Raw genomic sequence first — 21,502 nt, 5'->3', positions numbered from 1 at the left:
CCTCCCGACACTCCTTCTTCTCCTTGACTGTACGCTTCGGTTTCCTCCTTTTCTGTGTTCTACGAATTGTTTCCTGCTCTGTGTCCCCCCCCTTCTCCCGATATCTCTCCTGTTTCTTAACGCTGCTCTTTGTTCGCCTCTCCCCGCGCCATGTGGAACTGATATTACATTGCAGGGTACAGCCTCGACTCTTTTTCGATTATGTGTTATTGTTTATTTGTATAAAACGTGAAACCTTTTCAACATCCTTTCATACGTAGCATTTTGAGTAATGTCGTGCATTATCGCTGCCGGACCTTCGGTTGTCGGCTGATGAGCTGTGTCTTACTGCGCTACTGTTATTGTGTGACTGGCCGGCCCCGGTGGTTGTAGGCCTGTAATTGTATTCCTTTCTTGCTAATAAAAGTTCTATAAAAAAAAAAAAAAAAAAAAATCCTCATGAGACAATTATGTGGAAATGCAATTTGTGGTAAATCTGCCTGAGTACATTTTTCTATGGTAGAATTAGGGGTGGCGAAGTGAGCTAAAGAGCGATGATGGATTCAACCCAGATCTGTGACTGGGGGTCAGTGTCTGAAAAGTTTCAGCGCTCCGTCCATCATCTCCTCGTGTTTGCTTTGTGTGCCCTAAATTGGAAGGGTATGCCCAGACGTGGGTCTCTTGCTCACTTTGCCACTGGGTTCAAGCTAGCCTGGCTGATGAGGGCTGTTAGCCGAAACCGGTTCCATGATGCTTGTTTCCGGTCCAGGCTTGACTCTTCGGTCTGGACTGTTCCCATGAAGCACAGGGTCAAGACTGATTTGCATATAGCTGGGTCTGAACTAAGGTGACGAAGTGAGCTAAAAAAACGATGATGGATTCAACCCGGATCTGTGAGTGGGGGTTAGTGTCTGAAAAGTGTTGTGTCAGCGCTCCGTCCATCATCGCATTGTGTTTGCTCTATAGTAGGAATACTCCAGTCAAAGAATTTCCAGAGGGCACCTGGTGCTCTTTGTGAATCCCGAAGAGTCTGAAAAGTCGAAAATGTACTCCTTGATTTCTAAATACAATCCAGTGGCATGTAATGGTGCCATGCTAATGCAAAGAAGCAACATTACCCTACTTAGATAGATGCAGGGCTCGCTTACCACTGGGCCTGGTGCAACTGCACTTGCTGCATCAATAATACAGAATTTTTTTACCATAGCAAAGGTCGCAGCAGCATTTTAAAGGTAGTTTCACAAGCCACAGATTGACCCAAACAAATGCATTTTTGTTTTTTTTGGGGAGCTCAGCTTCCTCCGCTCGCTCCCACGTTTAATATAACAGGTCTACTACACAACCGAAATATTCTTCCAAAATGGCTAAATGTGTATTTGATTGTTTAGCAGCTTTGACGTTTGTCTAACTTGTTAAGTCTGCTTGACAGTACATGTGCTGACTGCTGTGAGACTTATTTTGAACTTAGAGTGGGCGTAGCACCCATTCATTGCTAACCATTGGTTGGTTTTATTGTCACTTCTATTTGCTTACTTCTTATTTGTTAGCTTATGTGGGCTTTACTTTCTCTTCTTGTGTTTGTCCCCCCGCTGAAGCATGGACCCATTACTTGTATCCTTTCACTACTTGCTTTTCAAGCACCACTTTTTTGTTTTAGGTTAAGCTCTCCAATAGAGTGTATATGTTTTCCATCTCTCTCCTTTGTGTATTTTTCTCCCCACCGCCCTCCATGTTGGTTTCTGTTGCCCATGTGCTTCTCTTCTGTGACCCTTTGTTATGTGCTCGCCCTCTTGTTCTTCTCCCCCTTCCCATTTCCACTTTGCTGTCACCTGTTTGCTTTTAGTCTCACCCGTGCCCTCTCTGTTGCTTCCCCACACTTACAACTTCTGTGTTGCTTTCACCGCCCACTGAGTTGCTTCAGCCCCTCCTGTGTGGCTTTTGCCCCCGCTCACTCTGCTTTCACCCCCGCGTTGCTCCCAAACCTGCTTTCAAAAATCTGAGTTTGCATTTTTTTCTTTTTATTTGTGATTCAATTCAGACACCCACAGAATGACGCAACCGGCCACGTTACAGGCTTTTTTTCTTGCTTAGTCGTGCTGTGCAGTGTGGCTAAATACCAATAACAAATCCAATAGGTCCTAAAGGCGAGACCTATTGGTTTTTGCCAATGCTTATTTTTTATTTAGTAGTTCACACCACATGTCTGTTGTTGCTGTTGTTTCTAAGCTCAAGTAACAACTGTTAGTTACAATTACCAAGTGTACAGTTACCTCACCTGTCATTGCCCAGCTCCACAATTCATTCCAACAGTACTGGATTACCCGTTATTAAAACTGTAATACTGACTGGTGGAAGGCGCGTGCCTACCTAGCTCCAGACTCACAATCGAGGCTAAGAGTCAAAGAGCCATCGTATGCCGCAATACAACACAACACATCTCTTATTTAAAAGAAAAAGTACACAACAAATATAAATTCACACAACATATTCTGCAACTCTACAAAACCAAAACGAAATATAGCAGATACAAATCCAAAGAAAAAAACAAATCAGCAGATGTCAAATACCTTGCAAGACTGCCTCTAAAATGTGAAGCACCAGATTGGCAGAAGTAAATTGAAACTGTAGTGGAGGAAAGCTGAAATGTTGTCCACTTTTAGGCCTGCGTTAGCCTGGGAACAGCCATTTTGGGCATCCTACCTTGAGGAAACCCTTGTCAGAGCAATGTTTTAAAACCCTCGGAGTTAAATTTGATACAGGTCTAACTCTGACAAACCTGATTAATTGTCTTGATAGCTCTTGCTTATATCAACTACAAACGTTAAAACTTTATTTCACATCTGTTTATTTTTTCGAGTAAAGTCCACATTCTGAATGCTAAATCACAAGCAGATTGGACTTATGCAATGCCGTCCACATGGGCTTCCTGATAAGGTTCTCAAAAAGCTGGAGTTGGTTCAATACACGACACAGAGACTGGTTCTGTATCTGAAAACAGCTGATTCTATTTCTACCACTGTGACCTCTTTGCATTAACTTCTGGTCAGACAGAGGATGTCAATCTCTCTGTTTGGTCCACAAGGTTTTTAAGATCCACGCATAAATTCTTACTTCAGAAGTTTGTGCACTACATGCCTCGGTGTAAACTCTGATCAGAGAATGTAGTTCTGATAAGGCTGCCAAAGTTTTGGCAAATTTGTTTGGAAGCTGGTCATTTTCTTGTGCGGCAGTCAAGCACTGGCATTCTTTACATTTTGAGCTCCCCAGATTCCTCCTTAAAATGTAGAAAGTTACTGAAAACTTGATCTTTCCAAAGATAGTAATCTTTATCTGAGCTTTCTCCCTTTTAAGACATCTGACTGTTGCATTTCTGATTAGGTTTAAGCGCCAAGATACCTTATCGATGGATGTTCACGCTTTATAAATATTCCAAATATACTTACAACAAAACCCTACCATTAAGAATGTCTCCTAACCTACTCCGCGTGGGACATTCGTTTCCACAGATTACTCGGGTCCTCCATCCGTGAAAGCAGTCATGTGCTGCCTTGCTGAGGGCCACCATTTACCCAATTACAAACTGCAGATTTCAGCACATCTTCTCCCATTAACTCAGGACCAAAGTTATGCACACTCTTTCTCAAACTACAAGGTGATATAATTTTCACCCATCTTTCTTTTCACATAGTGCAAGATATTGTACCAAGTTTTGCCTCACAGCTGTGTATCCTTCTAGCTGTCACCCTCTTTGCGATTCCTGCATGTATCTCAGTCCATCTTCCTGGAATGTGATTCAGCAAAAGAGCATGTTTTGCAACCCTTCAAGACCTCAAACGAAGCAATACCAGTGGTTGAATTTGGGGTGAAATAACACCACAACACATCTTGTGCCATCTACTCAACAGGCAACACTCCTGCCATTGTCATCCTAATGCATCCTCCAGTTAATCAGTTGGCTCTATGAGCCAAACAAACTTGTTTTGTTATGTTGGATACCTTTATATTTCAGAAAAATTTCAAAAGGAGTGATTTGGACACCATTATGTGTGACCAAGATGATAGGAAGAACTTCACTTACGAACACTTCCATTGGAGATTCAACCACCACTTGGGTGTATGGCCATTTAAAAAACCTGACCTTTATCCAGCAGGACCTGCCTTCCATCAAAATGTATCACCTAGTTTGAAATTGACCCCAAAAATCTAATGCAACTTTTAATCAACACACTTTCTAGTAGATCTACACTAACTATTGGGAGACATTTTGGTTCAAGTAGTTATTGTCATTTTATCAGTATGATTCAACTTAAAGCAGCAGTAAGTCTCATGAAGCCTCTTTTTGTTTGATGTCACTCTCAGATGCCCATTATGAACATAAAAACAAGGTTGTGCCTGATAACATGAGGAGGCACTAACTTATCAATTCTGTATACGTTTCCATGGTCCGTGGATAGTTTAGATGCATTTTTGGGAAAACTCTAAAGATCTTCTGAACATTGTTACTGAGTCCATCCCTCTCTTACAAACTGAATCATCTTCGGCACTGCGGAATCCACTTCCTTCACCTCAGAATCACAAGTAACATCTTAGCTTAGGCGATTAGGCACTCCATATCTTCAGTGTCTTCCTCAGACTCATATTTTTCATGTACCGGCAAATGTAACAACCTGTTCTACAATTTCGCCCTCCAGGAATACTTGAGCACTCAAGTACCTGGTTTCACCACGCTAGCTGTCAATCTTCTAAAGTAAACGCAAGTTTTTCTAAAATGGTCAACAAAGGTCTGTGCTTAGTCCAAAGCATAAACAGATTACCCCACAAGTAGGTTATACATTTTGGAATAGCTTAATTGCAAGCAAGCATCTCTTTCAAGTACTGGATATTGCTTTTCTACATTGGTTAGTGTGCGAGAAAACCTACTGTAAGCTTACCTTCTCTTTTCTAGTACTGTTCCATATACCTGATCACTGGTATAGACTGTAACAGAGAGCCAGGCGGGAGTGTACAGTTGTAACAGAGGTGCACTAAGTCGGAGTTAATATGCTCAAACGCTAAACTCTTCTGACAAATGCTGCTTTTTTAAATCTAGTAATAGGTTCTGCCAATGAGGAAAAATTCAGCAAGAACTTAGAATAACATTTACAAACCCCCAAAAGAAAAGGACCTGGTCTTTACCTTTAGGAGACGGGACATCTTCGATTAACTTAACTAACTCCAGTCTGTGACTAATTTCTTGCTCACCGATTACCTCTCCAAAGTACTCCAAATTATTCTGACCAGACTCGCATTTCTCCATTCCCAACAGCAACCCTTTCGCTTGAAGCACCTGCAACACCACCTGTAATAGCTTGTTGTGCTACTGTGGACTCTACAGTCCACTCTAACATCATTAGAATCACTGTGAGGTCAGTCTAGCACTGATGTGTGGAAGGCACATACCTAGTAACTGGCTGGAGTCCCACACGCAAAGCAAGAGCCTTAAGCCACAGTAGAAAATATTTGAAGGATGATTTGTTGAGCACACATTGGGGGTGTTGTCTGAATTAGTTATCTGTGGATATATTTCACTGCCTACCACTCTTTGGCATGTATGGTGTACCAAGAATCACGTATAGATATGAGTGGGTGTGGTTTGTGCAGCATAGATGGCAAATGCACACTCATTAAGTCAAAGCATGCATTCAAAATGCTTTCAATCTCTTAACAACTAGACAGGCCACAAGCCTATCTCTGGAGAAAACCATCCAAAGCATATGCTGCTCTATGGTCGTCGCTGCCCGCCACTTCCCCGGGCCTGGAAACCCACTGAGAATCTAGGGAGGGTGGCCAGTGTAATGCGGCTGGTGGACAGTAAGCCTGGGAGAAGTTCCGCGGGAACTCTGCGAAGTGCAAAAAAAACCTCTGCCGTGCTACGCGGAGCTCCACAAGCGGCGGAGTGCATTAGATAAATGCAGATCGCAGTGATTTTCAGAGCCAGATGCTTATCCGCACTGTGCAATCCTCGGGAACGGCACCATGCACAGCGCAAGCCGGCGCTGCGTCTTTTCTGCCGCTCAAGTAGATTTTTACTCGAATGGCTGCTTTCTCAACGCGAACGGATAGTTTCTCAACATGAGCGGTCTTGAGCATACGTGACCACTCGCAATGAGAAATCTGACCGTTCGTGTTGAGAAATCTTGCCGTAAGGTTGATTTTCCATGCTTGTGCTCGCCAACTTGATTTTGACGATTGTGAATGCCAAAAAATCTCGCCAGTAGGTGGATTTTTCTTGCTTGCACTTGCCAACTTGAAGTTGACGAGCACGGAGTGCAGAAAAATCCGCAAACTCTGCGTGCGGAGCAGAGCTCACCGCCCAGGGTTAGTGGACGGTGAGGTGCTCTTGATCTGCAGATGCCATCCCAGATGGAGGGGGCTCTCCTTTCCCTTAGGTGTGCTTTGAAGTCGACGCGTGCTCTTTATATGGTGGGTGAATGCTTACCAAACTTTTTAGACCCACATTTTAGGAAGACAAACTTGTGCGACCCAGCTAGCTTTAATGTATTTGAAGCGCTCAAATTGTTTTTTAAAGTAATAAAGCATTGTGTGGTAGCACATTGTTATTTGCAGACAGCACATTTTCCCTTGAAATGGCCATTAATTTGCACAGACACACAGTTTTATAGAGAAAACTATATTGCACACGAATGATAATATGTGAAAATCGGGTTTCAGTATATATTGCTAGTGCATCACCAACTTAAGGGAGTAGGGAGTAGTGTGGCTCACTGGTTAGAGGCGGCAGACCCGAGAGCAGAGGACGGCCCGGGACCAGGGTTCGATTCCCGACGCGGCAGGTTTCTGGACCAGGGTCAGCGGACTCGATAATTCTCTCGCCTCGGTGCCCACTCTGATCAGCGATCACACTCGGCAACTCTGGGCACTAGCTTGCCTCATCTTCACTAACGGCCCCACCAGACCGCCGGGGATGCCTGGTCTCACCCTGGAGATACCCATTAAGGGACCATCTCTCAGGGAAGCCAGGAAGGGTTTCGCAGCGGTCGAAGCGCGGAGGTACCCCTTCGGGAGTGATTCCAGCGCTATATAAGCACATAATTAATTAATTAATTAAAGGGTCTTGATTTGTTCGGATCCTACTAAAATATTTTCTTTCCATCACACTTCAAATTTACAAAACAATGTCCTTCATTTTGCTTTTCTACCTGCTTAATGTGTCCAGTTCATTTACAGGTATTCACATTTTGTTGTGTTTTAGACAAAAGATGACATCCTCCAGCTTTCCTTTCGCACTCTCTCTGCCCCTGCAAGATTGACGCATATTTTTCTTTCACTGACTTCAAAGTGAGAGAATTTTGTAAACACCAGTCTCTTAAGTAGAAGACATGGCCTGACATTTGCCCTCTATCTTTGAAGCACAGCAAATGTGACACGTTATTGTACAGAATTGGAAACCATCTTTATTTATTGCCTGGACTTTACCGACCCACAAGGTCACTACCCACAATTTGGGAAACACTGTGGTGGACCCCAGAGAGTGTGCATGTGTGCAAAATGCATAGGATGGAGCGTGCTGGACCGTGGTACAGCCATTTGCAAGCCTCTTCAGGCCTGGTCCCAGGCACAGAGGGACTGATGTGAGAGGCTTGGGGCAATGCACCCATTGTTCTACTAGCTTGGGGACACCAAAGAGGATGGAGGCAAGTGAAGACCGGCAGACCACAGTAGCAGATGGCCACCAGGACAGAAGAAGTGTAGCCAAGGACATTGCCCGGTCATCACACATAGGCCTGGTGTGTAACTTGGCCTGGGAGGCAAGTACCAGTCCTGGAAGTTCCCTAAACCTAGTTCGTTCTCGTACACAACCCACCTGGTGAACCCTGTTAGGTAATGGAGGGGGCAAGTTCAATGCTTTGGTGGTGTGTGTAGGCTAGTGTAGGGCAGGGCCCAACTAAGCCCAATCACAGGGACATCTTGTTCCTGTGGGGCCTCATCCTGGACTCCAGTAGAGGGAACATGGAAACTACACACAACCGTAATCTCCGGCAGCTACCTCTAAGTACTTTGAGTGATAGGCCTCCTGGTGCTGGTGCGCTATCTGCCTTGCAACCCTTTGTCTTCTGACCTGCCCTGTATGGATAGTATGTTTTGGTCAAAACAATCTGACCTTTCCACCAATCTGATTACAGTCTTCCTCGCACTGCTCTGGAGTTACCAGGTGCGACCTTGACTGCGGCATTCGCAATAACCATGCTTGAGTCATGACTTGGAATCTAACAGTAGTTTTTATTGTCCAGTCCATTGTTCTGACAAGTCAGGGAGTGAATGTCACCCTTGTATGAGCCACACATCCTTTTGCGAACTCCAAAGCGTCCATTGGGCGGTAGAGACTGGAACCAAGTCTCTCAATTCAAAGAAATCTGCTCATCTACATATCAAACACCGTAACCAATGGGTCCAATTGCAAAGGAGCTGCTCGATTGGCTCGGTCAGCAAGTGAACTGGTCCAAATCAGCAATTTTTCTGCTGTTGGATCATCCAGAGGAAATGTGTTGAGACCTTGATCTCAGCTGGCAATTATTGGGCCAGAAACATCATGCACTCTTCGACTTCATCAGGATACCTAAATTACTGGTCGCTTCGCCTGTTGTTTCTTTTGGGTTGGTGCTTTTCGCCAACATGGTAGTCCTCCAATAGCTGCTTTGAACACTTCAAAACTTTACTCACTTCCTCGCCTTCTCGGTTTTCAAGCAACTTACAGCCCAGGTCCACTCATTCCCAAGGGAGATTAGCATGCTGCAAATCTCATTAGAGATGAGCTGCCAATCACCCTATGAAGGGGGTCTATGCATATTTGGCATTGCTTGTTATTATGAGGCCTCCATTCTATTAGTCAATAATGGCCAGTTATTTGACTGCAGCAAGATCTAGTTTTTCAGACACAAATGGAGGAGAGATCACCTTGTAGTTCCTGTATCTGGACTTTCCATTGGTGCTGTCCTTGACCACCAGGTGTTTTCTTACAGTGTGGATGGGCACGCTCCGGACAATTCAATGGATGGAAAGCTGATGAGAGACCCCACTCTGGTTGGAGCCTGAAGAAATCAATTCTCCTCCCTGCACAATTTGGTGGAGTGGGATCTTGTTACTGCTTCCCTGTTAAAATATGTGACCTCCCAGTTTACTTGTGATCATTTGAAGAATGCAGGACTGTAAGCTGTACATGTCCCAAATCTTTTGCTGTCTTCAACTTAGACACACATCTTCCGCTACCTGAAAATGGTACGTTCTACTGCTAGGTTATGACATTGAGAGGTAAGCTAATAATGGGGGTCAAGAAGGTCTCTTGTTTATGTATATTCCATTTCTTGGAGGGGGTTTAGGGAGCTTCATTGACAAAGACTGGTAAAATGCTCCTATGCCCCCCTGAGATGTGTCCATGTTTTCCAGACAGAGCCTAATTCAGTTTAAGTTTCTGCATAGATTTACTAACCTCGGCCAAGGCTTTACAGAATGGGTAGACTCTTCATTGGCATGCCTGTGATGTCCCGCAGCAGTGAGTTATTTCCAGCCCACGTGAGACTGCATAGAGTGACAGGTTTCCTGGTGGGAGGTCTTGAGGACACTTTCATACGTCTTGGGCTGGCCCATCCCATACTCTCCCAAGGTTGCACCACATTATATCATGGACGCCAGAGACACAATCCAGTATGCCAAGGCCTTGCACTTGAGTCTAGTTTGGCCTCAGCTGAATATAGCAGAGATCCGTAAGGCCTCCTGCCACCCAAGACGGAGCAAGTGCATTTGGGAACATTACAAATATACGTTTTTGGAAATGCCAACCTACAGGAACTGACGATGCCTGCAAAAACATGGCAAAATATGTATGTTATAGCTGGAACATTTCTAATTGCAGGGCAAAATTTAAATATGAGTGTGCGGGTTCATGCCTGTGTTAATTGAAGGGACAGACAATAAATATTCATGTTTGCTGCTTTTATACCTCATCAGCTGTTTTCCATAACGCTGTTGTCCCGACGCTGTCAACGCGAGTTGCTCCGTTTCTTTCGATCATTCAAATCGTGCTAATTCATTTCTGACTTCTGAAAATATATTTCCAGCTGATAATTGGATTTTATCTGCTTTTTCAAACATTATCTACCTAAGCGCTGAGTGTGGCCTGAAGTTGTGGATTCGATATTCTGCAATACCTTGTCGATTGATTCCAACCAGCATCACTGACCCCCTTGGGAAGTGTATATATCATTACCTGAATTTTTTCTCAGGGTCATCATTCTTAATGCTCAATATTCAAGTCCTGAAGATGGTCTTATGAAATAATCCCCAAAGACCGAAACGTCGACTACGAAGTCTAACTCTGCTTGATATTTTCCAATCATCATTGATTTTCATTTATCTTGCTGTTTTGAAATCATTGTGTTATTACTTTTTAGCAGTCTAGACTTATCTGGAGATGTATTATAGGAGTATATAGGAGGCTCCTTTTACATCCCAAATACATTTTTCTAGTACCCTTTTTACATTTGTTGTAAAGAAAATAATAATCTTTTGACCATAAAATCCTGGTTTTTGTATTTTTTCGTGTTGTTAGTGTGGTAACAATATTGTTTTGTCTTTGTATATACAAGTCACGGCCACTAACTGATAGTAGTGTGGATAACTTATTTATGTAGGTCCCACAGTGGCTATTACTCAGAATTTTTAAACAAAACCCCTTGCTGGCTCATTTTTTGAACGCTTTTATACCTCACACCTGTCATTTTGACCTAATGGGTCTATGTGTACCACTTGGTTCCTAGGTTATTGCAGTCACTGTCTGTTGTAATATGTCATTTATACAAACTGCAGTAAACATCTTTCTTTAAAAAACGTGCATGTAGGAAATGTGTTTTTGGTGAGGGCTCAGTGCTGACAACCCTTCTGTCCATTTCCTTTCTAGATGCAGAAAATGAAAACCGCCAAAATGAAGGAGGTGAGTGCGAACGAGCGCAAGAGCAGCTGCATGCGGCCCCAGAGTTTGGAATCGAATCAATGTTATTGTATTGCAGAATTTATATTGTGCTTACTAACCCTATGTGGGGCCCTGAACAGCTTACCTGTGTGATTAGCATGCTACAGCATGTAGGGTGTGTGTTTTTAAGGATGTTATCCTATGTGGGTAGTGTTTCCATGTCATGAGTGAGGACCACCGAGGTGTGGTTATCATGTTCTGGGGCGCAACGGGTAGCAGTGTGATGGATGATGAGGTGTGAGACAGATGCCCAGTTTATGGTTTTCAGGATACTGACAATTTTGAGCAGCTCTGCTGGTCACATTATAGTATTTCGGGTGATTATTTGCTGGTTACTGTACAGGATTGTCCAGTTTGAAATTGTGTGTATAGTTGAGATCCTGAGCTGGCCTGGCTGAAGGAAGGGAAAATTGGAGAGATTTGCTGCAATGGGCATTGTTACTAAAAGCCCATATCTGAGTTTCTCTGTGAGATGTAGTGAAGAAGTCATAGTGTATAGATGTTTGGGACCTGCAGTGGTGAACTAGATGAAAGTCATCGGATTTTCCAGCAGTGTGTGATAGATCTCTTCAGTCATTCCATTCCTGTTCAGTTGGCGATGGCTGGATTATCGGCTCTACAATGCTGGTGATGGAAAGCCCTCATAGCAGAGATGTCATATGAGAATGTTAGAGGTATAAGTTAGAATTGGCTGGCCACCACTCAGTTTTATGGTCTTAGTATTATTGGGTGCCAGAAATGTCATATATGATAGAGCAATACTGTATAATTTCCTGGCGAACCATAGGTCAGCCCCCCTAAACTTACATGCCTATCGAAAGAAATTTGCTGGTTGGATTATTTCCAATCAGTGCATTGTAATCTGAAGATAGATTTCGAAGGTGAACCTGGCATTATGGGTTATTTCGCTGTGTTGTGCCGTTATATAGTTATGTTGGAAATAGCCACATTTCCAACTGCCTTATGAAGTGTATATGCTTCAGATGTTTGCTGATAGTGAGTAGTAGAGTTTGGCTGCTTGGTTTGTTATGTAGTGTCTGGTTTCATTTATATTGTTTGAACTGAAGTTGTAGGTATTGCTTTCCTTTTCATTAGAAGGCTCTGTGGACAATGCAGAGTGCTATGAACATTGCCCTTCTAGCTAAAAGTAACTAGTGGAGCAATTGCAGGCCTAGGGTCATGCGTTCTTGTGGGCGCAGCTTTGCAACAGCATTTTGGATGAGTTGTACTTTGCGTATGATGAATATGGGCACTCCAAGATATAGGCTGTTGACCTAGTCGAGCTTTGAGATTACAAGCGTGAGGATGGCCAGCAGTATACTGATAATAATTCAACCAGACAAAAGCTTCTATAATAATAGGCTGGGCTGCACCTATGAGAGTTATTCGCAGGCCCCTGGAGAGCTACTGGTAGTTCACGAGTTACTCGTCGGAATTGCCTGGCCCTGGCCTAAGGGTTTAATGGATCCACCTATGTAGAGACCACAGCCTGAGTGTGCATGGGTTTCCGCTCTGTAGATACCCCAGCCTGAGTGTGCACTGGTTCCACCTCTGTAGATACCACAGCCTGAGTGTGCACTGGTCCCCCTCTGTAGATCCCACAGTGTAGTGTAGTTCCTATGCTCCCAATAGGCTCTGTGCATTGGAATAATATATCCTATAGATTAGACGTAGGACATAGGTCGACTAGGTCTCTATCGAATATATTAAACTTAATAGTGAGTGCCAGCTAGCTCAGAGGTCACTAGAAACTTTCTCGAATAAACAAGAAGGGATTCGTTTCTGACAACCGCATAAACATGACAACTTTGTTTCCCAAGAATAAGAAAATGTATCGTATGAGTCGTGGAAACAATAGATATTTCACTTAGTCAATCGTGCATGCTTCGTTTCACCAGAGGTGCAGGGAAATAGAAAGATGGGCGTTTTCAATAAAAGTATTTATTGAACAGTCTTCTTTCGCATACATAAGAAATAAATTGCTACAATCGTAATACTGGTTGCAAAGTATAATGCGTACAGTAAGAAGAGTATTATAAAATAATACTGTAAAAGCATGGTATGGTTTCGAAGTCATAAAATACATACATAAATAAATAAATACTAAAAGTACTCAACTGGTGCTTCTAAAATACACCTCCCCAGTGTACCTAACCTAAGTCTAGTACGAAGGAAGAAGTAAGTGTGGTGTAGCTTAAGTTTAGTATTCTTTTGCCAAGAATCTATCCAAGATTTCTCTTAGGGTCTAATCAGCTCCGTACCTTGGTTTAGATGAAGGAGGTCTGGTATCTCTCTGTCTCGGGACGCGATTTCCCAACACCCCGCAAGGGGAGCTTGGAAACACTGGAGCTGGATTTCTCGGCTGGAGAAAAGACAGCGTCTCTCTCAGTGTGTCTGCTGGAGGGTCGGCTTCCTTCGGCACTTGCTGTAGCGAGCTGCGTCGGGCACGTAGATAGTCGAACTGCCTCAAACCACCGTGAGTTTGCTGAGGCAAGTGTGGACATACTTATACCTTGAAGGTGCCGAGTTTGACGTAAGGTTAGACATAACGTCATCAAAGAGTCTCAGTTCTTTGAAAACTCCATGAGTTCTTGGACAAATCAATATTCAAGCAAGGGGAAGTCCCTAACGGCTGAAGCCGAGTTTTCCAAGAAAACGTTGTGGCTTTTCAGAACTAGTGGAAGTATCCATTGTGTATTTGGACTGCATGGGCTATGTCTAAATATGGTTATGATTTCTATGCCTATATAAGGACAAGGAGATCTATACCTATATAATGGCATGAATCGGGAAAATTACACTAGGGCCCTAAAATGGTACACAACAGCAGCCTGCTGTAGATACCACAGGCTGAGTGTGCACTGGTTCCCCCTCTGTAGATACCACAGCCTGAGCTTGCACTGGTTTCCCATCTGTGGATACCACAGCCTGAGTGTGCACTAGTTTTCCCTCCGCGTATATCACAACCTGAGTGTGCACTGCTTCCGCCTCTGTAGATACTGCAGGCTGAGTGTGCACTGGTTCCCCCTCTGTAGATAACGCACCCTGAGTGTGCACTGGTTCCACCTCTGTAGATACTGCAGCCTGAGTGTGCACTGGCTTCCCCTCTGTGGATATCACAGCCTGAGTGTGCACTGCTTTCCCCTCTATGGATATCACAGCCTTAGTGTGCACCGGTTCCCCCTCTGTAGATACCTCAGCCTGCGTGTGCACTGGTTCCCCCTCTGTAGATACCACAGCCTTAGTGTGCACTGGTTTCCCCTCTGTAAATATCACAGCCTGAGCGTGAACTGGTTTCCTATATGTGGCTATCACAGCCTGAGTGTGCACTGGTTCCACTTCTGTAGATACCACAGGCTGAGTGTGCACTGGTTTCCCCACTGTAGATACCACAGGCTGAGTATGCACTGGTTCCACTTCTGTAGATACCACAGCCTGAGTGTGCAATGGTTTCCCCGCTGTAGATACCACAGGCTGAGTGTGCACTGGTTTGTTCCACTTCTGTAGATAACACAGGCTGAGTGTGCACTGGTCCCCCCTCTGTAGATACCACAGGCTGAGTTTGCACTGGTTCCACATCAGTAGATACCACAGGCTGAGTGTGCACGTATTCCCCCTCTGTAGCTACCACAGCCTGAGCGTGCACTGGTTTCCCATCTGTGGATATCACAGCCTGAGTGTGCACTGGTTCCACTTCCATAGATACCACAGGCTGAGTGTCCACTGGATTCCCCTCTGTGGATATCGCAGCCTGAGTGTGCACTGCTTTCCCCTCTGTAGATACCTCAGCCTGAGTATGTAATGGTTCCCCCTCTGTAGATACCACGGCCGAGTGTGCACTGGTTCCACCTCTATAGATAATACAGCCTGAGTGTGCACTGGTTCACCCTCTGTAGATATCACAGCCTGAGCGTGCACTGGTTTTTCATCTGTAGATATCACAGCCTGAGTGTGCACTGGTTCCACTTCTGTAGATACCACAGGCTGAGTGTGCACTGGTTTCCCTGCTGTAGATTCCACAGCCTGAGTGTGCACTGGTTACCCCTCTGTAGATACCACAGGCTGAGTGTGCATTGGTTCCCCCTCTGTAGATACTGCAGCCTGAGTATGCACTGGTTTCCCCTCTGTGGATAACACAGCCTAAGTGTGCACTAATTTCCCCTCTGTGAATGCAACAGGCTGAGTGTGCACTGGTTCCCCTTCTGTTGATACCACAGCCTGAGTATGCACTGTAAATATCACAGCCTGAGCGTGGACTGGTTTCCTATCTGTGGCTATCACAGCCTGAGCGTGCACTTGTTCCACTTCTGTAGATACCACAGGCTGAGTGTGCACTGGTTTCCCTGCTGTAGATACCACAGACTGAGTGTGCCATGGTTCCACTTCTGTAGATACCACAGGCTGAGTGTGCACTGGTTCCACTTCTGTAGATACCACAGGCTGAGTGTCCACTGGTTTCCCCTCTGTAGATACCACAGCCTGAGTGCGCACTGGTTTCCCCGCTGTAGATACCACAGCCTGAGTGTTTACTAGTTCCCCCTCTGTAGATACCACAGGCTGAGTATGCACTGGTTCCCCCTCTGTAGATACTGCAGCCTGAGTGTGCACTGGTTCCCCCTCTGTAGATACCACAGCCTGAGCGTGCACTGGTTTCCCATCTGTGGATATCACAGCCTGAGTGTGCACTGGTTCCACTTCTGTAGATACCACAGGCTGAGTGTGCACTGGTTTCCCTGCTGTAGATACCACAGCCTGAGCGTGCACTGGTTCCCCCTCTTTAGTTACCACAGGCTGAGTGTGCATTGGTTACCCCTCAGTAGATACTGCAGCCTAAGTGTGCACTGGTTTCCCCCTGGTTTCCCCTCTGTAACACAGGCTGAGTGTGCACTAATTTCCCCTCTGTGGATACCACAGCCTGATCGTGCACTGGTTTTCCATCTGTGGATATCACAGCCTGAGTGTGCACTGGTTTCCCCTCTGTAGATACCACAGCTGAGCGTGAACTGGTTTCCCATCTGTGGATATCACAGCCTGAGTGTGCACTGGTTCCACTTCTGTAGATACCACAGCCTGAGTATGCACTGGTTCCACCTCTGTGGATATCACAGCCTGAGTATGCACTGGTTCCCCTCTGTAGATACCACAGCCTGAGCATGCACTGGTTTCCCATCTGGATATCACAGACTGATTGTGCACTAGTTCCACTTCTGTAGATACCACAGGCTGAGTGTGCACTGGTATCCCCGCTGTAGATACCACAGGCTGATTGTGCACTGGTTTCCCATCTGGATATCACAGCCTGAGTGTGCACTAGTTCCACCTCTGTAGATACCACAGCCTGAGTGTGCACTGGTTCCCCCTCTGTAGACACCACAGCTGAGCGTGCACTGGTTTCCCATCTGTAGATATCACAGCCTGAGTGTGCATTGGTTCCACTTCTGTAGATACCACAGGCTGAGTGTTCACTAGTTCCCCGTCTGTAGAAACCACAGGCTGAGTGTGCCCTCGTTCCCCCTCTGTAGATACTGCAGCCTGAGTGTGCACTGGTTCGCCCTCTGTAGATACCACAGCCTGAGCGTGCAATGGTTTCCCATCTGTGGATATCACAGCCTGAGTGTGCACTGGTTCCACTTCTGTGGATACCACAGGCTGAGTGTGCACTGGTTCCCCCTTTTTAATTACCACAGGCTGAGTGTGCACTGGTTCCACCTCTGTAGATACCACAGGCTGAGTGTGCACTGGTTCCACCTCTGTAGATACCACAGACTGAGTGTGCACTGGTTCCACTTCTGTGGATATAACAAGCTGAGTGTGCACTGGTTCCACCTCTGTAGATACCACAGGCTGAGCTTGCACTGGTTCCACCTCAATAGATACCTCAGCTACAGTTTGTAATTTCCTCCACCTCTATAGATTCTGCATCCAGCCAGGCTATCACTGCTCCCACATATATAGATACCCCGTTTAGAGGCTGCTTCCTTCATTGATATTACTGATTATCACTGTGGCCACAGGAGAGTGAGACAATAGACCTGAGGCAGCAGCATCAGATGTGATTAAGTGTGTCAAAGCAACACTCCTTCAGCCTACTGGAAGTCTAACACACGTTCATTAAGCAAACACTGAATTGGCTAGCCAGACTGCCAGAGCCCCGCTAATGAGAGTGGTGTACATGTGACTTCGTATGCATTTTCTTCAATAAAACAACATTGGAAGTCAAACATGTGATAAAAGTGGGGGCGCTAGAGGGTGCACTGCGGAATGGCTGGCTAGCTTGTCAGCTCCGCCGGACGGTCGCGTAACTAGCGGCCTTTTAACCCCTTGAAACCCCATAAAAATAAGCGGCGATTGTGAATATGGGCATCGGAAGGTGAGGCCGTCATCCCAAGTTAACACTGGAAGGAGATTTATGCGGGGAAAGGAAGAATCAGCCCAAAACTCGGACTCCGCGCTACAACATCACCAAAATGGCCGCTCCGGACACCTGGCGGATCGGCGCTTACCGAGGCTCCTGATGCAGTGAGACAACGGTGCACACCAAGCGCCACTTGGTGAGTGGCCACTGACCACCAGCGCGACGACTGCGAGGCTCGAGTGAGCCCCCGAGACACAGCGCCGCAACAGATAGGCGTGCGTTCCACCGCGGACAAGATGGCGGCGCCCGTGAAACGCACAAGACTGGAGGCGGCGGCGGACGCTCCCGCCGGTCGCCTTCCCACCGTAAGCTGCCTGTGCAGAACACACATGTGAGCCGGCGACAGAGGGAGGCTCCCGGCGCTTACCAAAGTGCATGCCTTGCATCGGCGCTGACAGCGGGACAACGCAGGGGGCCGCCAGTGTGGCAGTCTCGGATGTGAGCAGACAGTCCAGATAATACGCGGGGCGCCTGTAATCTGTACACAGAAGCGCATAGCCATTGGCACAGTGGCACGCCTCAGCTACCAGCAGGAGATCTCTGCACCACGCAGTGGCACCTAACTTTCACAAGCGCTATCTCTGGCCCCCGCGCAGGTCATGAGGCTGACTGCGCATTGCTCCGGAATAGAGGGATATGCATGGTGCTTGCGCTTATGAGGAGCGAGCCCCATAACTTTGCCGCGCACATCAGTTCCGCGCACCTGCTTTGAGGAGAGACCCCCCCAACACGTTGCAGCCACTATCATAACGCCGTTTGGAGCCTTGAGCTGACGGCCCTGCGCGGAGGCGATCGGCCTTATTTCCAAAGCACGTGGCTGGCTAATGACTACACGCAAAGCTCGGTGGGGGGCTGCAGCGAAAACACACCGCGTCAGCTCCACGGCCGGTGGGACAACGGCTAGCAGCCCCAGATTGTCGTCGGCACAAACTACGCCGAAGCAGCAGATGGACATGGGGAAACCAGACAGGCAACAAACTAAGCTCCAATTTGAGGCGCGGAAGCAAGATAAAATGGCTGCGACGGACCATGAGGCGGAAGGGGGCCAGGAACAATCGGGCGCCACGGGCATGGAATCAGTGCTACGGGCGATTCAGAAGAGCCTGCAGGAAATGAACGGAAAACTGGACAATGTGGTGCAACGAATGGACAACATGACGGCGAACATTGAACAGCATGACGGGCGTATAACGGAAGCCGAACAACGAATCTCACAAGTGGAGGATGACCATCAGGCCATGTCCAGGTCCTGCGGAGGTCTGGAAAAGACAGTGGAAAGTTTGCGCGCCAAGGTGGAGGACCAGGAAGCCAGGTCCAGGCGCAACAACGTCCGGATTTCGGGCTTGCCCGAATCCACAAACACGGGGAAGATGGAGACTTATATAGAATCGTTGGTGAAAGAGATATTTGGTTCTGAGAAACTGTCTTCCGTGTTCCTGGTCGAACGGGCACACCGTTCACTTGCGCCTGTGCCGAAACCTGGTGCCGCCCCCCGCATGGTCATAGCCCGCTTACTCAACTACCGAGACCGCGACACAATACTTAGGCTGGCCAGAGAAATGGGTAAAGTAACTCATCAAGGTAACACGCTAGAGTTCTATCCGGATCATACCATGGCGGTGCAACTGGCTCGGAAGGAATTCGCTCCAGTTAAAAAGAAGCTGAGAGAACTCGGACAAGAATATGCGATGCTATACCCGGCGAAACTCAAAATCTTCACTGATGGGAAACCGGTCATACTGCCAACAGTACAGGCGGCGCAGGACTACGTGAGGCAACAACTGAAACGGCGCAAGCAGCAAGATCGAAGTGCGGCCACGAGCGACGTGGAATGACTGACCCAATCTGTGGACGCACGGGACTGAATTTCGGTGCCCATCAGTGAGGCGCAGGTAACGGACGCTGCATTTGTGTGCGAATGTTCGCACACCCCTAAGCGGTTGTGATTGTAGCGGATGGTGACCTGGCGTGGCACTTGCGAACTCACTGTAAGTATGGACCTTGCTGGAGCTACGCCGCAGCAGAGTCATCATGACTGTGAGTATCTCTGCAATAGAGGGTGTGGGGATGTCTTATTGTTTGCCACTCGGCTATGAAGATTGCGTGATCACGACCTAGTGCCTGCCACTTCTGGTAAACTATATGGCTTACATAGCTCGACTGACGGACGGCACTTTGTCCATGCCAAGACTCGGTCTGGTGGCTACGCAGATGTAACTAATAGTGGGGGACTTGGCGTACTGACGTCATGCCGCATTGGCGGCCCTGCTTACACAGAAGGGATGGGGGGTTGGGGGACCTGGAGCGCATGTACTACACTACAGCATGATATTGCGGCCGTCCACGTCCACTATGTGGATGGAGATGTGTGAACCTGGTGATACCCCCGAGTGGGTGTTCCCCACTAAGAGTTTGACATTACAGTTAAAGGTTGTTAAGGGATGGCTTTGGCAAAGTTCGGGGGCTAAAGTGGGTGGGGGGAGGGTGGGAATTTCTAAATACTTCCAACTGCAATTTCTGTGTCTGAGACGCATGGCGACCTCCTTAGCTGTGTATTATGATGTGAGAATTGTCTTTGTACAGAACGTACCAACGTCAATGCCGGTCACTGTAAAATGTTTACGTCCATACGCACTGAACAAACAGAGTTATAAATGTAAGATGTATGCCATTGATGTCCAAGCTCATACCCATAACAGGTACTAATACGCTCAAATTTCTAACATGGAATGTACGGGGGCTAGGCGACCCGAAAAAGATCTGGCGACTCTTTGCCTATTTCGACAGATTACAAGTTAGCATTGTGTTTTTACAGGAAACGCACTTAGCCCGAGACAGTACTTCCACACTAGGCGCTAAATGGGCTGAGTCTGTCACCAACTCGAACTACTCGACATACTCTAGAGGAGTGAGCATATTGATCAGAAAGGGAACGGGTTTTGAGATCACGAGCATACATAGAGACTCAGAAGGGAGGACCGTCATACTAGCTGGAGTGGTGAGACGGCAGAAGATACTGTTAGTGAACACATACGGGCCTAATGTGGATGACCCGGACTTTTTCAGACAGGTATGGCACACTATCGTCGACATGCAGACGACTCACATAATTTGGGGTGGGGATTTCAATGTCGCCCTACAGGATAGCCTAGATAGGGCAACACACACGCTGGAACAGCACGGCAAAGCGCGGTTGATGCTGCAAGACACCATGGAAGACCTGCACATGGTAGATTTATGGAGGACACGCAACCCAGTAACGACTATCGCGACACACATAAATGCAGCAAACAATAGTTGGTCTAGGCTGGACTACTGGCTGGGCACACGGGAGGTACTTTCGTGGGTCAGGGACATAACTCACCTACCGCGAACACTTTCGGACCATGGTCCGGTACTATTAGACATTGCTATACCATACTATGACCCACCACCTTTTACCTGGCGTTTCAACGCGACTGCATTGCAAGACCCTGTTTATGTTGAAACCATACACAAGGCAATCATAGATTACTTCGATCTCAACGCCCCCACCACTGAAGACCCTGGTCTGCTATGGGAGGCATTTAAGGCCACGATACGGGGGATCTGTATCAGCACCACCTCTGGCATCCTCAAGGATATCAGACAACAACTGCACACACGAGAACAGGCTATACAAACCCTGGAACAAACGTACGCCCGAACGGGCGACGCTGCTGTTTTGGGGGAAATTAAAACACTCCTAACCGAATACGATGAGTTCGCGACGGACGAACTGAAGTATATATCAAAGCGTGCGACAGCGAGGAGATATGGGGAAGGAGGGAGGCCTGGTAGGGAATTGGCCGCAAAGATATGCGCGGGTAGAGCCCCACAAAACATAACGTCCATTGGCACAGACACAGGGGAGGCGATCACGGACACCAAGGGGATATTAACTGAATTTATGAAAACTTACGAGGCACTTTACACAGCGCGTCCATCACCACCACAGGGTGATTTATTACACTACATGGAAGATATAGAGCTGGCATGGCTAGCTGAAGGGCACAGGGAATATCTAGAACGCCCGGTAACGGTAGAGGAAGTGACTGATACCA

At 46.7% G+C, this 21,502-nt stretch overlaps 1 protein-coding gene across 4 annotated transcripts in view; it reads left to right on the top strand.

Annotated features, from left to right (window-relative positions):
- The window catches only part of LOC144756137 (butyrophilin subfamily 3 member A3-like), a 387,539-nt gene that overhangs the window by 349,908 nt on the left and 16,129 nt on the right, over positions 1-21,502 (top strand). For 3 of the 4 annotated variants that reach the window (XM_078645701.1, XM_078645704.1, XM_078645703.1), the window contains one exon: positions 10,934-10,966. The exons of the other annotated variant lie outside the window; for it this stretch is intronic. In XM_078645701.1, coding sequence (XP_078501827.1) covers positions 10,934-10,966 — 33 coding nt within the window. The remainder of the gene's footprint in view (positions 1-10,933; positions 10,967-21,502) is intronic. 4 annotated transcript variants of the gene reach the window in all.

Source organism: Lissotriton helveticus, chromosome 5_1 (assembly GCF_964261635.1).
Source record: "Lissotriton helveticus chromosome 5_1, aLisHel1.1, whole genome shotgun sequence".
NCBI classification, from domain to species: domain Eukaryota; kingdom Metazoa; phylum Chordata; class Amphibia; order Caudata; family Salamandridae; genus Lissotriton; species Lissotriton helveticus.
This window is presented reverse-complemented; position numbering and strand designations above follow the sequence as displayed.